Below are 19,550 nucleotides of genomic sequence, written 5' to 3' on the forward strand. Positions count from 1 at the left end.
ACTGAAGTTTCAAGAGACATAGTGCCTGGGTATTCGCTACCAGTTCTCATTTTTCTCCTCTGAGATCTTTGGATGGAAGTGGAATAATTCTTCTGCCTGTTAGGAAGAACCTGAAGGGATAAATTTACACCTCTTTTTTATCTGTGAAAGAAGCATGAAGAGAAGGAGAGTGTATCTGTGCCCTTTGGGGACAGTGAAGACAGTCTTCATCTCAAGCTCATACTGATACACTGTGTGCAATGCTCGCTCTTATAGCGTATCCTGAAAATTATTGCCAAGTAGCTTTCCCTTCTTCTTCTCTGCTTTTATTTAAGCTCTTTACAAATTTTGCTAATGCACTTCCAGCTGCCACTGATTCTGTGTATGCTGCGGAGGATACAATCCAAAGTTGCCTGAACTCTGGTACCTTGATAAAGGTACTACCCAAAACAATAGTAGTCTCTTCACAGAGACCTCAGTCTAGGTTAGAGAAAGCAGCAAGAAACTTCACCGCCTCTCATTTCTTTAGATGCCACCACTCCTCTTCATTTTTTTTTTCCTAAGATTAAAAAGGGTGATCTAAATATATGTTAAATTACACTGTCTTAATTTGAGTGTATTTTCCTCACTTCTACTGATGCAGAGTGATATTATCACTTAAATTAAAATATGTAATCAGAGTGTAGCTTGAATTTTAATCCCTTAATAGTGTGGGTTTAGTTTAAGCAGAATCCACACTTCTAGTGCTACTATTCGGATGGAGACAGTTTTGTACAGGTCAGGCTTAGCAACAGCAATGCGTCTTTGAGACAACATTCACAATATAAACTAATGTTTTATTTAATGACTGTTTAACTTTATGGCAGTGAATTTTCCTTTCAGAAAACATTGCACACAAGTAGAAGGGTGATTTAAAAGACAGGCTTTGAGAGCAGATAACAGAAAAGAGAACAAGCAGCATTCAGCCTCTGTTAAGCGATCATTACTTCTTATTTGCAGAAAAGTTAGTTGCATTTCTTGGAAATTGTTTAAGCGAAATAGAACAGTGAAAAGTACTTCCTTCCCTCTTCCTGTTAATTGTTTGACATCTGATCAGGAACCTCGTTGCTGCAAGCTATGCAACAGGAAGATCGGAGCAAACAAATCAAGCATGCCTCCGGTGCTGAACGCTACAACAGCACAACTGAAAGGGAAATAGAGCAGAGGCTCATTTGAAGGGGTAGGGCTGCAGGCATCCCACCGGCGGTTGCATTTGCACCGACTCCATGTGAACGATAAATGAGGAAGCCAAATAACCACCTGCTGTGAAGCACCTGCCTTGAAGACCACTCAGCATTCAGGTAAGGCAAATGTGTTTTTACTGTGGGGAAGGAATTGGCAAGGAGCCTTCTCGCCTCAAACAAACAAGGACTTAAAAGCCCTGTGAATCAGGTCTTAAAGTGAAACAATAGGAGGATTGGGTCTCTCAGTTCATCAGAAGTACCTTTTTGTGAGGAGTTGGAGTGGTAAGAAAGGTAGGGAAGTGTAACTTAGGATTTTCTACCTCCTTCCTTCACCTTGAGAGTAAGAAATAACCCCTATCATTAGATCCAAACAGCAACCTTTGTCTTTGTTCTCGGGTGAACAGGCAGAAAATTTTCCCCTTAGTAAATTATCTTCATGTGAAGCTACTCTGAGAGATCACATCAGTGTTGATGGAAGAGGTGGTTTAGGACCAACAGAACGCGCAAGGCTTTCCCAGGTAACCACATGAGTTTTGCTTTCAGCTACAACCAGTGACAAAGAAGGAAGAACGGTGGCTATTGAGCATACATTTGAGGAAGAACAGCCAGTGATGCAGGGAGTTGTTGCCTGACATAAGATCATGCTCGTGTGCAAAGGTGTAAAGATGAGGGTGCTCATCAGTCTTCTTCTGGCTCCATGCTTTGTTTTGGGGGTTAGAACTATTCGAGGTGAGTTTCAGACTCCCTGCCTCTATTTTTTCATCCTTTATTTTCTATTATTGTTCCTTCCCTTTTAGCCTGATATTTCTCCATCCTCCCTTTATTTTCTACTTTCATCTTGTTGACAGAAAAAGGACACTCTGTGAGTGTACATGTATGTAGTTACCAGGGCTACACCAAACACTCCAGATGTGTGTCAATGGGAGAATTGTGAATGATATTTAGGCAAGACCCCAAACTTCATGGACTAGTCAATGTTCAAAACCTGTTGGTACATTTACCTAAATTGACTAGTCATGAAGTTTCACATCTGAGTAGGTCTGACTATTACCAGTATGAGCTGTGACTTTGCCTGTCCCATTGTTAGATATTGTTTTAGTTTATACCAAAAGAAAACTGTTTTCCCCAACCTGCCTTTTTTTTCCTCAACAGTGGGTGTCTGTTGACTTGTTCTGCCTCCAAGTGACACTCTTCATTAGAGTTAGAGTGAGGGCTGGCTGCTTCCTATGAGACAGGGAGCTGAGAGCCAGTTAGTAACACAGCTGGCAGAGCAGAGGCACAGCACTTCTGTGCGTGAGGAACTCAGTCATCACTCGTAAATGTTGGAGGCTCTGAGGTATTGAATAAAAGATATAGAAATAAAAAGTATTGAAAAATGTACCTGTTGCTCACTTATCTTTCCAGAGATAGACACGTATCTCTGGTACTTGGGAAGGTTATGCTTCCTTGCCTAATGTTATTTGCAGGGCTGAATGCCATGGACTCTGTGGTGTCCCAAGCAATAACCCTATAATGACTGAAACAATCTTGTCTTTGCCACATATTTCACTTTTTGGATGTGAAAGTGACTTGACTTGGGTACAGGTGTTTCTTGCAAGATTAGGTGTCAGCTGCCTTAGGGCTGCTAGAAATGGCAAAATCATTCCTCACCATCTCTTGGCTGCTGTTTCTGAAAAAAACAGCTCTTAACAAAGCTGACCCTGGGTCAGTAGTTCCCATAATAGGAGAGACAACTCCAGCACCTGTTCTTGGAGTTTGAATTCTCATGGAAGGGCACATTTATTTTCCCAGGTTAACAGTGACCTTTCCTCAACACAGACACATCTTCTTCTTGCACAGAGCTTTTTCACAAAAGTAAAAGGAAAAGCAGGTTCTCTGCAAATCCACCTATGAGGTATGTTTTTTTATTGATAGAGGGACACAAATTTTTCATTCACTAGATTTTTTAAATATATTTTCCTTGACAGGAAGCTTTCTTCGTTCTGTGATGTAAATGTTATTGCAGCTAACCAGGTGCTTCTCTCCATCTGCTTCGCTCTGGTGAGACCCCACCTGGAGTACTGCATCCAGCTCTGGAGTCCTCAGCACGGGAAAGACATGGACCTGTTGGAGTGGGTCCAGAGGAGGACCACAAAATGGATCAGAGGGATCAGACCTCTCTTATGAGGACAGGATGAGAGAGTTGGGATTATTCAGCCTGAAGAAGAGAAGGCTCCAGGAAGATCTTATTGCAGCCTTTCAGTACTTAAAGAGGGCCTACAGGAGAGACGGGAACAAGTTTTTAGCAGGGCCTGTTGCAATAGGATGGGGGCTAATGACTTTAAACTAAAAGAGAGTAGATTTAGACTAGAGATTAGGAAGAAACTCTTTACTCTGAGGGTGGTGTAACACTGGAACAGGTTGCCCAAAGAGGTGGTAGATGCCCCATCCCTGGAAACGTTCAAGGCCAGGTTGGACGGGGCTTTGAGAAATCTGATCTAGTTGAAGATGTCCGTGCTCATTGCAGCAGGGTTGGAGTAGATGACCTTTAATGGTCCCTTCCAACCCAAAATATTCTATAATTTTATATTCACAGCAGATCTCATCAGCCAGCTCCTCATTTCTCTGTCTCTGCTTCTCCAGCACAGTAGCAGAGCTTGTGTTCATTTTACCATTAGGAAGAAATTCTTTACTGTGAGGGTGATGAGACACTGGAACAGGTTTCACAGAGAAGTTGTGGATGCCCGTTCCCTGGCAGTGTTCAAGGCCAGGTTGGATGGGGCTTTGAGCAACCTGGTCTAGTGGAAGATGTCCCTGTTCGTGGCAGACGGACTGGAACTAGATGATCTTTAAGGTCCCTTCCAACTCTAACCATTCTATGATTCTGTGATTTCCCACTGCCTCCTTTAGCCCCATCCATCTTCTCATTGTTTCCTCTTTTCAGAGAGCATCCCAATGCAGACCCTACAGTGTTATAATGACTACGTATCTCTTACAACTTGCACGTGGATGGAGTGTTCAGAGGCTCATGAATTCCTGAATGTGACTCTGAACTTTAACAGCTATGAAGAGTAAGTGCCTGGCTGGTGTTCTGTGAAGGGTCTAAAGGGGCTTGACTGCTGAACCTAAGAGATGGAGCTGGGCGAAAGGACAGTGGGCTGGGCTTGCAGCCAGCATGGCATCCAGCTGGACTGGACACCAGCGTTATGTCCAGGCTAGGGAGATAGTTGGATCTGTACAGAATGAGGAAGAACAGGAAGCACAGCACGCTAATCAAGTTGTTTTCATTATCTTTTCAATCACTCTCCCCTGCTTTTTCTGTGAGAGCCCACACACAAAATATGGCAGGACATGTTAATTATTGCACCCGAGTGGAGAAGGATGTGTTACACTAGATGCAGTGGTGATAATAACTAATCAGAATGTTGTCTTCCTCCTTATGGCAGTAAGAGCATAGCTATGTTGAAATAAATTCTGCAAAACAAACTGTGAGAAAAACAGAAGTTCTATGTGTTTGTTTGACTCATTGGGTTTCCTCTCAGAGATACTAGACTACATCTTGCACTATCTTTTTGCTACTTCTGCTTCCTTTCAAGAAGAAAACAGAACAGTCAAACTGGAGACTATAAGGGAGAGGAAGGAACAGAGAAGAAAGAAGAGATAGGGGATGAAGAAAAAGAATAATAGTATAAGCAGGAGATGGAGGGGTAAACAGCAGAGAGATTTGAAGAAAACGTGAAATAAAAATAGGAAGATGTTATCTTGGTCCTATTTTTGAGAAAGAGTTGTAGAATTCATTCATGAGTTGACCTGACAGCTGTTGAAGTCAAAGGAGAAAGTGCCCCTTACACTTCCCAGAGTACTGAATCACATTCCAAATATTAGTAGTTTGCTGCGGATTGAAGTCTACAGACCACAGAACTGCTCCTGTGGCACATAGGACTTCATAGGTCTGCATGGAAGTAATGTTTTTGTGTACGAGGACTGCAGTCATATAGTCCGCACTAAACTTCTGTCCCAACTGCTAGCTATGTTTCTTTGGCCTACCTTCTTTAACTTCTCTAGAGCAGGCATGGCATAACATACACATGTACACATGTAAACTGCCAAACCTACTGTTATGGAAGGAACAAGCTTTGCTTGCTAAGGGAAGGTGAGGAGGATCTGAGGGTGACAGCAAGGCATTGACCTCATTGACAACAGCATAATCCCACAGTAACAAGAAAAACAGAACAGTGAGAGTGACCAGGATCTGCCATCAGTCCAGATCCCCATGGAAGTCCCTATCCAGTAGCCAGGTTTAAGGTCAAGCTAGGAAGTCAGTTCCACAGATCACAATCAACAATGTGTATCACCAGATACAGATATGGCTGCATCATAGCTCAGGCAAGGACCAAAGACAAGGGCCTGAAATTAAAAGCAGTTTCTGAGTGAAGGTGGGGAGGCCCTCAGTCAGGCTGATTCCATCTTAGACAACCTTGAGCATGGATAGCCATACGCCTTGCAGGGGAGACATGAAAGAGGTTGTGTTCAGGGCCCAGACACCTACCAACCCAAGACAGTTATTGTGAGTGGATCTTCCTTTGAGGAAAGGAAGAGAAAATAAAGCAGGTGTACTTGATATTTGAGAATTTATTCAGGTAAGGTAATGAACTACAGGTGTATGCCAAAATAACACAGTGATAAACATTGATTTAGAAACAGAATACAATAGCATTTTGGGAAGGTTTCAGAAACCACACTTTGAGCCATCTAGCAGCATGCTATTCAGATGGTCATGCTTTTTTCTGTGTAAGCAGGAACAAAGAAATGACCTGCAGGTCCCACACAGGTGAAAACCACGCTGACTGCCAGAACGCCACAATGCACTGGGTGTGTCATATCAATGGATATGATCAAGAAAACTACAACTTCAAATTTGACCTGACACTACAGGCAGAGCTGAATGTCTACTTGTTTCAGAATGGTAAAGATGAACCACTAAGTCTTGTCTCTATTTTTGAGCATCTAAAATTTTTTCAGATTGATGTATTCAATATCTAATCCTAAAAAGATACTTAGGTCAGCCCTTAAGCTGAAATGTAAGCAGGAGTGAAGTAAAATAGTTATAAGGCCATCCTACCACCTTCAAATTCAGTGCATTCGGTATAGATAAAAATGAGTTTACCTCCAATGACTACAATGGAAAAAAATGAGGGTACATCTGCCAGCTAACAAGTGTCTTGATTGGAATTGGGTGAAAATATCAAAAAAGCCTTCTGTTAGCACCATGCTCTACATGCATTACAGCATGCACTTTCACAAAGTTGCTATAAAGCTGCACAACAGCACTGCTCTTGCTACTTGTCTCTTCTGCTTATGCACATATTTCCCAGGTCTTGTAGAGTTTGCACTTAGTGAAAAAGAATCATGGATTATTTGTAGCAATCCAGGGAAGTTGTTAGATATCCAGATTCTGTCATTCAGAGAACATCAGCTAGGCATTTTCTTCTCCTCTTCATGTCCCTGTCCTCACTATCTCATCTCATGGGTTGTATCCTCACCTTCCAGTTCAGACGCCCCCGCCTCAAAACCTCTCGGTCAGCTTGATGACATCGGGAGACTTCTTGCTGACCTGGAAAGCGGCTGATGGAAGCCAAGGGCTGGGCAGTGCCCTGGAGTATGAAGTCACTTACAAGCGGGAGTGGGAGTCCTGGGAGGTAAGAGTGGATGGGCTGGGCTGTCCTAATTTGGGCTGCAAATTTTTTTGGTGGTTGAGACCCTGTGGTAAACATTGTGCAAATGAGTGGCCTTTCCGATCTCAAGCACTATGAGGAGAGTCAACAAATGTTGTTTCAAGTCAGGCGGAAGGGGCTCTCTCTGTCTGTTTGCAAATGACTTGTCCAGTGAAATACCATCTGCTCTGTATTGAATGCAAATATCTGTTATTTACTGAAAAAAAGCACTGTGCTTGGTTTTGAGTGGGAATTGATTTTGCCCTGAATGCCTCCCAAATGGAATTAAATCACGTTGCAACAGGAGCCTGTAGGTTCATGTGGGAAAATGGCAAAATACATTTGAAGCTGCTTCCTCTGCCAGGAGGATGCATTTTCTTTTTTCACCAATTTTTAAGCATAAATATCATCAAGTTCCAAGTTTTCTCCCTCCCCTCTCTCCTTCCTTTCCCCAACAACAGAAAGCTGCCTCCCTCTTCCTCTCCAACACCACAAGTTGCCATTTCCACCGCAAGGACCTTCTCCCGGGGAGCAGCTACGTTGCCCGTGTGCGAGCCAGACCGGGGCAGGCCAGTGGCTTCTCTGGGCAGTACAGCGAGTGGAGCACGGAGGTGTCATGGCAGACCCCTGAAGGTAGCATGGGATGGAATGGGGTGGAAGCACTGGCTGAGAAGCCAGACCTTTCCTGTCACTTAACTTGCTCTCCTCTTCTCTGAAGGTGGCCTTCAGCCCAGCAACCTTCGCTGCCTCTTCAATGGTGCAGATCGTCTGATGTGCAGCTGGGAAGTGAAGAAAGCGATCACCACCTCTGTCCTCTTTGGCTTGTTCTTCAGGGCCACTCCAGCATCAGCGTACGTGCTCTGCCCATGCCAGCGTGCCTGCGCCTCTCCCATGGAGTTTCTGCTCTGTCCCGTTTCCTCTGATCTCAGCCCAACTTCTTTTTCTCCCCTCAGGGAAGAGGAGTGTTCTCCTGTGCATGAGAAGACTTTGCCCCATGTTCCATATGTGGTCCAGAGCTGCGAGATCCCTGTTAGCAACTCCAGCAGTCAGAGCCAGTACCGTGTGTCTGTCCGGGCCAAGACAGAGGAGAAGCTGATTGAAGCCTACAAGAACAGTGAGTTGCTGTGCTGTGTTTTGCTTTTGCTGCTTGTTTCTTGGAGAGGTGCCTGTCTGGGAGAGTGGGGCTGAGGCCAGCAGTGATGAGGAAAAGCAGATGGGAGGAGGAAGAGACGAGGACTGATGAAGAAAGGAACTGGATGCTGCGTCAGATCAGGGGTCTGGGAGAGATGGCTTGTAGGTGTGGCGCTCCTCAGTGGCACTTGTTACTCTGAGAAAGGTGGCAGCGGTGGAAGCTGCTGTGCAGAAATTTGGGTTGTGACCCAGAGTGTCTTGGTGATCAAACGTCACCCGGCTGACTTGTCTGTGACTGACCTTCATGAGTGTCCCAGGTGACAGGGAACTGTGATGGGAGGTGTTGGCGTGGAGTGTGATTTCTCAAGAAGCCAGTGGAGCTCTTGAGGGTTTGTGCAGTGGGCCCTGGAGCACTGGATGAGATAGGACTCCTCTGCTGAGTGAGGTGAACCAGGGGGATCATCTCTGCCTGCCTGTACCTCAAGGTATCGGTGCTACTTTTTACAGACTAAAGCTGGGAGAGCTCCTGTAGTGGGTGAAAATATCAGGTAGTAGCCCCAAGAGAGCTGAAAATCTCTGGAAGTGTGGTGGACCAGTAAAGACGTTTCAAATAGTGCTTTAGTTCCTTTCTGTACACAGGGAGCGCTGTCAATATTAATGGATATGGATTTTCTGATATTTGGTGTGTCTACTGGTTTATTGTATTTGACTAGAAAATGCAGGTGTGGAGAATTAAGAAGTGTTAAAACTGCAAAAAACAGTGCATTGTTGCATAAAACAACATTGTTTTCAGTCTCCGGAAACTATTCGCAGCGTTGAAAGGGAGTGCTGGACTAGTACGTTGATAAGTAATCTAAGACATTCCGTGTGTCCCAGTTAAGGCGCTGCCACCTACAAACGTGTCAGTAACAGTGACAGAGAACCAAGAGTATGAACTGAGGTGGACAAAACACACTTTCAAATATGGCTTCATAAAACAGCAATACCAAGTCGAGTACTGGAAAAACAACCAACACAAAAAGGTAAGTCTTGGCAAGTGCAAGAGTCCTGGATTTCTCTTTGCAGGGCAAATTGGAAAGGCAGTTCCTCTCATCTTCATCGTTTGTGCTTCTTTCTTCTCCTTAGACTGCCGAGAAGTTAAATATCGTCAACGATGAACCTCCCTTCATCTTCACCCTGCAGATGTTGGCATCATCTACAGAATATAGGGGGAAAATGCGTGCAAGGGTGAATATGGCTCTGGATTACGAGGGGCCTTGGAGTGAATGGAGCGAGGAATTCAGCTGGAAGACTGAGAATGGTACTTTCCATGCAGGCTCCCTCTGTAAGCTTTTGTGGACCGCTGATGGCTGAAAAGCCTCTATAGAAAAATGCATTCCCTCAGCTGGGGTTGAAGTTTGGTTCAGCCATGAGACAGCTGGGGTGGCTTAACAAGGTAGCTGTCTTGTCTGCATCCTTGCAGTACAGCAGCAGTGCTAATGAAGGAGGTGAGCAGGAATGGCCTTTTAAGCTTGTTTCCCATTTCCCTTCACGAGGCGAGTACGACCAGCCATAAAGGTTTCCATATGGAAAATCAAGTGAAGGACTTGTCCAAAAGATCATCCTTGTTTCCTGATTCCAGTAGTCCGTTCTGCTGTCAGTGCCCGCAGAGCCTGCGACAGGAAGGAGACAGAATATAAGCCATCAGTCTTTCATGTTTGCAGAGTGACTCTAGAGTTGCGTAAATTACACAGTAGAGTCCACTGGAGATAAAAACCTTTACGAGTGTTTGCTGTTTCTGAACTTAAGAGGCAGAATGTCTGCTATCATATGGTCTTGTGCCCAAATTAATATGATCTTCGTGATTTGTCCTGCGGATGCTTGTAGTGGTCAGACAGGAGGCAAAATTTGATGAGTGTACTCAGGAAGAAATTGGTATGTTGGTGAAGAGCAGTTACAGCCATTAGCAGGGGAAGCTCTTTCTTAGAAAATCTCTGAGACCTGATCTCGTCAGGACTGCACTGAGTAAGGCAGACCTAAGATGCCTGAAGACATGCTTGTTGTTCGTGGTGAAGTAAGGTACCTAGCTGTCTTTTTATTAGCATAAATTGTTTACTGTGATGTCACTAAAAATTAAAAAAGAATCAGTCAAGGAAACAATGAACTCCCTTGGTCAGTAAGCTGTTCAGGCCACACTTGGTCTCTCTCATTTTGCAGTGTATCCCAACAGTTTGAAGGCCAAATGATCCTGTCGCGTGACATGCCACCTACATTTCCCTGCTCTGCTTGCATGAAGAGTGGCCAGAGTGAAAAACCTGTTACTAGAAGCAGCCACCGTGCAGGTGGATACCTATTTCTCTTTTCTCTGTTTCAGTTCTGCCACCGGTGGTTCTCCCAGTGATGCTCCCAGCTCTCATCATCATCTTGCTTATAGCTGCTTATTGCAGCTATAGGTATTTCCTCAGGTAGGTCTGTGTTGTGACTAGGAGATTTTGCAGCGTGTTGGCCATGTGGGTGCCATAAAGGCTGAGGCACTCCTTGTCCCCCATGAGAGAGAGGTCTATGCGGAGATGAGCCTTGGTGTGCAATGGGCAGCCTTGTGCGTGTCAGTGCAAGGGTGAGAGCTGGGTGGTGGCGTGCCAGGGCCTTGGTGGTGCCTCGCTGTGCCTGGCCGCTCAGTGTGGGGGGTGCAGCCTTTTCTGCTTGCAGCCATGATGAAAAGCAAAAATTGGAAAACTCTGTGGTGTTGTTGCAGGAAGAAGCAAATGTGGGAGGAAAAGATTCCGAATCCCAGCAAGAGTCTCCTGATCCAGAGCTACCAGAGGGTAAGAGGGAACTGTACTTTGAAGGGTGCTTCTGGAGAAGTACAACATGGAGTTAGTTCAGGGTGAAAAGTAAGAAGGGAGGTGTGTGTTGGAATGTTGAGTTGAGGGGGATCTGCCAGCTCAGGGTCTGGACTGTCACTGAGCAGAGTGCTTTCCCGTCCAGGAGGATTACAGAGCGTGGCTGAACCTCATGAAACCCTTCACTACAGTCTTTGCTCTTCTGTCCATTTTCCTACCTTAGTGTCCAGGAACTGAGAGCTGAAAAATAATACCAACTTCTCTCTGATGCATCTAGTTAGTTTTGCCATCCCTTGCATTCAAAATGCCTCCCAAAGTCCTCATACATGTAACCTGCTGTCCCTGGATAAACTTGACCTTTCGTGTTTCTGGCCAGAATATTGCCCGAGTCTCTTCAGTGCCACCTTCTATAGTCTATGCATGATTTCCCCCCTGTATGCTGCTCTGCAGTTACTGGAGGTTGGCTTCATACTGTGAGAGCTATGTTTCCTTCTACATGCTATCCTTCCTGGACATGGTCATTTGGACCACTCCATATAGGAAAGGAGAGGGCAAAGAAAAGGAAATGTATACTTTGCACAGACATATCTTTGGAGGTCTTTTTAAAAGAAAGTGACTTCTTTTTGATTCCATCTCTTTCCCTCACCCATTTCCTGATTTCATCTGCAAGGGCCAAGCAAACCTTGTGATACATAGAAATTATATCCCCGTAGGTGGATATCACCAAAAGAGGACCCGTATGGAGCATACTTGGAGTTTTATGACAAGACTGGCTAGGTTCCTTCCTGGAACTGACTCTTGCATGTTTCAGTTTCTCACTATCATAATTCCACAGCCTTATCTATCTGTGAGTTTCCCCTGGAACCGCTGGATTTGTATTTGATCTCACATCTCTAATGTCTCTATCTCCTTAAGGCAATGCTGCTAATCTCCATTCTACAGACAGAGCGCTCATACTATTTTTGCCACAGTGTTTTATCTTCTACTTAAGCTAAATGACTTCCACCTCATCTCTGGCTCCCTGCTGTGCTAGTCAGTGATGCACAACTCCAGGGAAGACTGGTCTTTACAAAGATTAATTTAACAGTTACTTCTCCAGTTGCAACATTTTTAGCTTTCCACCTCTGTCTTCTCTATCAATCTCACACCCTACATTGCAAGTCCTTTTGTCTCATTTGATATTTTCAGCTTAAATGGAATGGCTGGTCTTAGCATTGCTCTTGAGGATGCTGCACACAGTGAGCTGTCATGGTCCTCAGCTAACTGTTCATTTGGCACCCAGTATTTCTCAGCCTCTTATTTGGTCAGCAAGCAATGTCTCTTAGGCACGCATCCAGTCAGCAGTTGATATCGGGGAAGTGAGATACAGCAGACTCCTTTACATGATGCATACTTGCATATTTTGCAGGCTCTGATAAATCCCCCGTGCAGATCAGTCAATGTTCTAAAGTTCCTTTTGATTAATTTGGCTGTTGACAGACTTCATCAACTTCTTTTTCTGTCCATACACAATAATCAACACCAGTATAAGGCCATCCACCACTCAAAAAAGCATCACAGTAGCTTTGTTGCCTATCTCATACCCAGCTCTCCATCCACAAGTGCTCTCTGTTCTTAGTCTTGTAGTTTTGATAGTTTTTGTCCCTGTAGCAAATTGCCTTATCCTAAACTTTGTAAACATCCCAGCAATTCTGTTTCTCTGGTCAGTCAGCAGAGAAGGACAGCCATTTTAGCTCTACAGGTGAAATGTTGTCCAGAGTGTCCTCATACGCTGCTGAATCAGAGTAGGAATTTCACAAAACAGCGGCTTTGAAGTTTATTGTGATGGGAACCTGCAGCAGCAGCAGCAACCTCTGGCTCCTGTGCTGCATAAAGATAGGTCAGGGGTGGACAGTGTGGAAGTGAAGGAATAGTCTTCTGGAGGACAGGATATACTTTGTAGTCACAGCCATGGGATTGCTTCAGCATTACTGTCCATTTTGACTGGAAGATTGAAGAGAAACGGATCTTAGCTTGTTCTGACTAGAGATTGAAGGTTAAAATGTGAAGACTTTTGCAGATTGGAGCAAGAACAAAGGAAGGAAAAGCTGATAGAAGACATTAGATGAAATCAAAGTGATATGAAGGTACCAGGAATATATTCAGACTGGCAGTTTTTTAAACCTGCATCAATCTATTAAAGATTGCCTGTAGCAATATTACTACTGTATTTAGGTGGGAAAACAGCATGGCCCTAAAAATGAGAACAGCAAGGTTGTTGAGACAAAAGTTATTTAGAAAACATTACCTCTAAAACATAGGTTGATAAACTGGTAAAACTAATTGTATAATGTGAACGCCTGGAAGCTCATTCTTGCACTGTCTATCACAAATATGCTACCAGCGTTTTTGCGCCCATGGCTCCTGGCTCTTCCTGGCCTGAATGTGATCTCTCTTTTCTCAGAAGTGTCACAATCTTCATTTTCTCTCTTCAGGAAGCTGTCAGCCAACAGCCAGCCAGCAAGGTGGGCTTCAGTGGCCAGAACGCTTCTGAGGAGGTGGAGCAGGTTAGCTGCCTTCAAGTGCTTGATGGGTAAGTAAGCAGCCCACTCCTGACTCCTTTCTTGAAAGGTTCTTTAGTAACCCTGAGGGAAGAGCAGGCTGCGCATGGATATCACCTATTGTAATGGTGAGGACAAAGACTTTTCATGTATTTTCACCTGGATATTTCCTAAGTTTGTGTACGCCTTCCAAACATCTATGGAAATTGTAATGAATTGCTGCAGCTGCGGACCTTGACTTCCCTGGCTGGAAGTTTGAGGATAGAAACCTACTCCCTTTCTTCCTCTGCATTTCGTTTGGAAATAGGTTTGAACAAAAGGCATCGACCTAATAGTATGGAAATCCTGTTGGTTGCATTCCTCCCAGCCTGCCTGAACACAACCTCCCTCTCATGAAAATACACATATTCCCTATCTCTTCATCCTCTACGAATGACATACTTTCTGCTCCTTGAAGCAAAGTCTGACTTTGAAAGGGGAATGTGAACAAAAATGAGCTGCAGTGGTCCCGGCCAGTGTGTGGCTGATCAGAAATAGCTCCAAATTGTTCATATAGCCTCAAATTTGTGTCAGGTCTTCAAAGATGGTGTGGGGACGTGACCATAGTTCAGGAAACTATCTTGGGTTGCAGAGCAGCTGGGGACGCTGGCACAAATTAAATTAACTCTTGGGTTTCATGATCATTATCTGCCTCTTAGGAGAGAAAGTCAGCTCTTTTTAATATACGCTTTTGTAAGTTGTGTGAAGGGAAGATGGATTATGTTTGTTACTTCTTTGAAATCTTTGTCTTCTCCTTTTGTCTAACTTCACATTCAGTCCTTATAAGAGACAGGGGCCCTTTATTTTGAAGACGTAACTGCAAAGTATCACCGAAAGCTCGAGACCTGCATAAATGCTGATGCCAGCAGTCACATTGCCTGAGTCTATACTGCAAATAAATCAGGGCCAAGATGTAGTATCAGGCACTGCCTTGTAACGGCTCATACTGCTTTCTTGTCAGCACTCTTCCTGCCATGGTTTGGCCTGTGCCAACTAGTGCTCTCCAAGACAACATCCTGACACAGTTTGGGAGATAGCACAGGGTAGCAACCGCTCCCAATGGGCAACATGGACATGATTGCACCAGGTTAGGCTTTGCCCAGTGTCCTTCAATGGTATTCAAGCAGGCTTTGCACCCAGGCTGTGCAACACACGTTCTCTTTCACACTATGAATGCAGCTGTAACACAGTCATCACATTATGTCATATACTTTGATCTGAAAAAACAGACACAAAACCTTAGCTGTGCTTTAGACTGCAGAGACACTGTGGGAGACCCAGAAGACTGCCATGGCTATACAGTGTGGACACAGCCAGTCTATGCCATTTTACCAGAGGGCCAAAGAGTGGTTCCTGGCTCTGTTTTATTTACAGCAAAAACATAGCTTTTCTCAATAGCTGGTTTGTACTTTCATGTCTTGGCTTTGACAAGAGTTGGAGTTGTCAGTAAAGAGTTGATCTCTTGCTGTGGCACAGGAAAAGCTGAGGCTTGCATCTTCCGAGGAAGGTGCAAGAGATGTGGCCAAAGGTTCCCTCTAGCTTCCTGGAAGACATTGTACCCTCTGACAGCATCTCCTGTTTATATGCAGTTATCACTTCAGCAAGCTGTCATTTAAAGAACTGTCAGTAGCAGCTAAGTCCTGTGTTTTTTCACCTGAACAGGATAATGAAAAGCAGTCCAGCAGAGTTCCACGGAGCTGAGGGGAAGACAGTGCAAGTTTCCCAGGCTACACTGGCTCCACAAAACTTCTGTCAGACTTCTGAAGTGCCATATAAAACCTCACTTTCATCATCTGTGCTTGTCTGCCCATCGAATCAGACAGTTGGGCCATCCTGCCTGTGTGCCAGGCTTCCAAGCAAGTGTGAGGTTCATGTGAGTACTGATTCCAAGACTTGCTTTGCTTTCAATGGTCCATACTTGTACAGCCCAGTGGTGTCCTCCCAGCCTGATGTGCATCAGACCTTGGAAGTGGACCCAGTGGGAGTCTGTGAGAAATCAGCTTCCCTTCAGTATGTGACCCTCCCAAAGGAACACTGTCCCCAGCCTCCACAGAGGCAAGAGCAGCCAGCAGCAGGTCCTCCACAGCCCTTCCTGCTCCCAGATCAGAAGGAAATGATGCAGCATCTTGAAAATGAGAAAGAAGTCTCCCTGGCCCCACCAACCTGTGGGAAAGTCAGGGACATGAGAACAGAAGAGCAGAAATCTCCAAAGGCTCTAGGTTGTATCACGTCTCCTCAGCAGTGCCCCTTGGAGTACATCACCACAGAGAGCCTGTTACTGCCATCAGCCAGCGACTCCACCCATCCGCCACTTGTCACTGCTGGGGAGTTACCCTGTGACTCACAGGAGCCCCAGCCCTCCAGTGACCACTCTTGTCATGAGTTTTCTCCTGCAAAAACTGGTGTCACAGCCCCAGTTTCAGGTCAAGCACCAACCTTGTCACCTGAATTGCACCTGAATACATTTGGAGATCCTTCAGGTCTCCATGAACAGTCAGAACCCACAAAAATGTCCTTACATTGAAAAGGAGTATTTTTTTCCTGAATAACCTGTGTTAGAGAACTATGTAGTCATATTTAATCCTAGCAGCACCATAACTGGTTTCCTCCAAGAAGGGCAATTGCTACCCTGTCCCCACCCTAGAACCCAGTAAGAAGGTGCAGATGAAGCAGAAAGATCCCCAAGTGTATTGGGTTTGTGTGGCAAGGTTTTGGTATCTGGGGGCTACAGGGTTGGCTTCTGTGAGAACATGCCAGAAGCTTCCCCCATGCCTGACAGAGCCAGTTCCAGCTAGCTCCAAGATGGACATGCCGCTGGCCAAAGCTGAGCCATTCAAAATGTTGGTAGCACCTCTGTGATAAAATATTTAAGACAGGGTAAAGACTGCTGCTCAACAGCAGCTGGGAGATAGAAGTGAGAATATGAGAGAGAAACAACTCTGCAGACACAAAGGTCAGTGAAGAAGGAGGAGGAGGAGGTCCTCCAGGCAGCAGAACAGAGATTCTCCTGTAGACCGTGCTGAAATCCATGGTGAAGCAGGTTTGTCCCCTTGAAGCCCATGGAGGTCCACCATGGAGCAGATATCCACTCTGCAGCCCATTGAGGATCCCACACCAGAGCAGGTGGATGTGGCCCAAAGGAGGCTGTGACCCCATGGGAAGTCCGCACTGGAGCAAGTTCCTGGCAGGACCTGTGACCACGCAGGGAAACCAAGCTGGAGCAATCCTTTCCTGAAGGACTGCACTCCATGGAAAGGACTCACACTGGAGAAGTTAATGAAGAACTGTCTCCCATAGGTGGGATCCTATGCTGGAGCAAGGGAAGAGCATGAAGAGGAAGGAGCAGCAGAGACAAGATGTAAGAACTGACTGCAACCCCCATTCTCCATCCCCCTGCACCACTCAGGGGGAGGAGGCAAAGAAATTGGGAGTGAAGCTGAGCTCAAGAAGAAGGAAGGGGGGGGAGGTGGTTTTGATATTTGGTTGTTCTTTTTTTTAAATTGGTTTTATTTCTTATTATCCTACTCTGATTTGATTGGCAATTGTGCTGGTTTTCGCTGGAATAGAGTTAATTTTCTTCATAATAGCTAGTATGGGGCTCTGTTTTGGATTTGTGCTGAAAACAGTGTCGATAACACAGGGATGTTGTAGTTACCACTGAGCAGTGCTTACAGAGTCAACCTTTTTCTGCTCCTCACACCACCCCACCAGCGAGTAGGCTGGGGGTGCACAAAAACCTGGGAGGGGACACAGATGGGACAGCTGACCCCAACTGACCAAAGGGATATTCCGTGCCATATGATGTCACGCTCAGCATATGAAGCTGGTGGAAGAAGGAAGGGGGGACATTAGGAGTTATGGATTTTATCTTCCCAAGTAACCATTACACATGATGGAGCTCTGCTTTCCTGGAGATGGTTCAACACCTGCCTGCCGATGGGAAGCAGTGAATGAAGTCCTTGTTTTGCTTTGCTTGCATGCACGGCTTTTGCTTTACTTATCAAACTGTCTTTATCACAACCCACAAGTTTTCTCACTTTAACTCTTCTGATTCTCTCTGCCATCCCACCAGGGGGAGAGTGAGTGAGTGGCTTTGTGGTGCTTAGTTGCCAACTGGGGTTAAACCACAACAGCAATAAATTAAATTAATTTCTCCAAGTCAAGCCTTTTTTTGCCTGTGAGAGTAATTGCTCAGTGATCTACCAACCCACAAGCCTTTCATCATATTTTTCTCCCCCTGTCCAGTTGAGGGAAAGTGATAGAGTGGTTTGGTGGGCACCTGGCAGCCAGCCGATGTCAACTCACCGCACCAAGTAAATAAGTTATAGAAATCCATTAAAATCATCAAATAGCTTGCACATGATGGTGGATCCATCAGTGGCAAGGAAGACAGCGCACAGGATATTGAGGTCATTCAGATCTTCAGAACGCTAAAGAAAGCTGTTGTGGAAATGAAAGTAGCCAGCTTTGAGATTCAGAAAAGCCTGCTGGACTAGTAGGGGTCTTAGATAACCAAGACAACAATTTGAAAAATGACACCATTATAATCCCATTTTCTTTCCACAAATGCTACCTCTCTTCTCCAGCTTCTAGCCCAATGTGGGGCTAGAAAGACCTCAAGCAGCCCTACCCCTTTCTTAGTTATATTAACGTATTGGTAAAAGGGACAGGCCATAATTCCCAGGTACCTGCACTTAGGCTTGCTTCGCATTCCCCTGATAGGTGTGATTGGCAGGAGAAGAAGCCAGATTTAGCTAGGGCTCCTTTCTAAAAATAGGTAATCAATTTCAGTTCGAGCCGCTCAGGTTATAGGAAAAGAAAATGATTTTGCTTGGGCACATAATGAGCCTGGATAATCAGTTTTCCTGCTCAAGAGCAATGAATCCAAGGGTTTGAAAGAAAAGGAATTTTATTAAAAGGGATAAAATGGCAACTCAGCATAAACACTACCACATAAACTGGTAGGCCGATTTACTGAAATCAGCAGTAGAACCTGAAAGCTTCTTGGTAATGTAGCCCACTCCACTGTTTTGCCCAGAGCAGAGAGAGTTCATTGTCCGTTTGTAAGATGTTGCTCTTAAACCTCTCTTACTGTTTCCAAGAGCAGTGATCCCACCTCTGATACTGAGCTGCTGCTCTTGCCAGCTTCAGCCCATGAAGCCTTGGATCTGTCTGCAGTCCCACATTGCCCTCTCCACATTTCAGATCAAAGAATCATAGAGTACCAGGTTGGAAGGGACCTCAAGGATCATCTGGTCCAACCTTTCTTGGCAAAAGCACGGTCTAGACAAGATGGCCCAGCACCCTGTCCAGCTGAATCTTAAAAGTGTCCAATGTTGGAGAATCCACCACTTCCCTGAGGAGATTATTCCAATGGCTGATCTCATTGTGAAAAATTTTCCTCATGTCCAATCGGAATCTTCCTAGGAGTAACTTGTACCCATTAGCCCTTGTCTTTTCCATGTGACTCCTTGTAAAAAGGGAGCCTCCATCTTCTTTGTAGCCACCCTTTAAATACTGGAACTTACTGGTGGTAAGGTATCCCCTAAGCCTTTGTTACTCGGGGCTGAACAAACCCAGTTGTCGCAGCCTTTCCTTATAAGGCAGGCTTCCCAGTCGTTTGATCATCTTTGTGGCCCTTCTCTGGACCCTCTCCAGCTTGTCCACATCTTTTCTGCATAGTGGGGACCAAAACTGAACACAGTATTCCAGGTGTGGCCTGACAAGCACTGAGTAGAGCGGGATAATGACTCCTTTGTGTCTGCTGCTGATGCCCTTGTTGATGCAACCCAGTAACCTGTTGGCTTTCTTTGCCGCAACAGCACACTGTTCACTCATATTGAGCTGCTTGTCCACCAGGACACCCAGGTTCCTTTCCACAGAGCAGCTCCCCAGGGGGGTAGATCCCAGGCTGTGCTGCACTCCTGGTTTATGTTTTCCCAGGTGCAAGACCTTACACTTGTCCTTGTTTAACTTCATAATGTTCTTGTTAGCCCACTCTTCCAGCCTATCCAGGTCTTCCTACAGGGTGGCTCTCCCTTCTGAAGAGTCCACTTCCCCACTCAGTTTGGTATCACCAGCAAGCTTCATCAGGCCACACTTGATCCCATCATTCAAATCACT

The 19,550-nt window shown here is 45.2% G+C and overlaps 1 protein-coding gene across 1 annotated transcript; it reads left to right on the forward strand.

Annotated features, from left to right (window-relative positions):
- Window positions 1-1,843: 1,843 nt before the first annotated feature.
- Window positions 1,844-17,588, forward strand: LOC141479787 (cytokine receptor common subunit beta-like). Its single transcript, XM_074169097.1, has 12 exons — window positions 1,844-1,931; window positions 4,126-4,252; window positions 5,981-6,147; window positions 6,732-6,880; window positions 7,357-7,528; window positions 7,614-8,009; window positions 8,903-9,048; window positions 9,152-9,326; window positions 10,380-10,470; window positions 10,761-10,830; window positions 13,323-13,420; window positions 15,090-17,588. The coding sequence occupies exons 1-12, from the start codon at window positions 1,844-1,846 to the stop codon at window positions 15,949-15,951; spliced, it is 2,541 nt and encodes an 846-aa protein (XP_074025198.1). The 3' UTR covers window positions 15,952-17,588.
- Window positions 17,589-19,550: the final 1,962 nt, after the last annotated feature.

The sequence above is a fragment of the Numenius arquata genome, chromosome 2 (assembly GCF_964106895.1).
Source record: "Numenius arquata chromosome 2, bNumArq3.hap1.1, whole genome shotgun sequence".
Classification (NCBI taxonomy): domain Eukaryota; kingdom Metazoa; phylum Chordata; class Aves; order Charadriiformes; family Scolopacidae; genus Numenius; species Numenius arquata.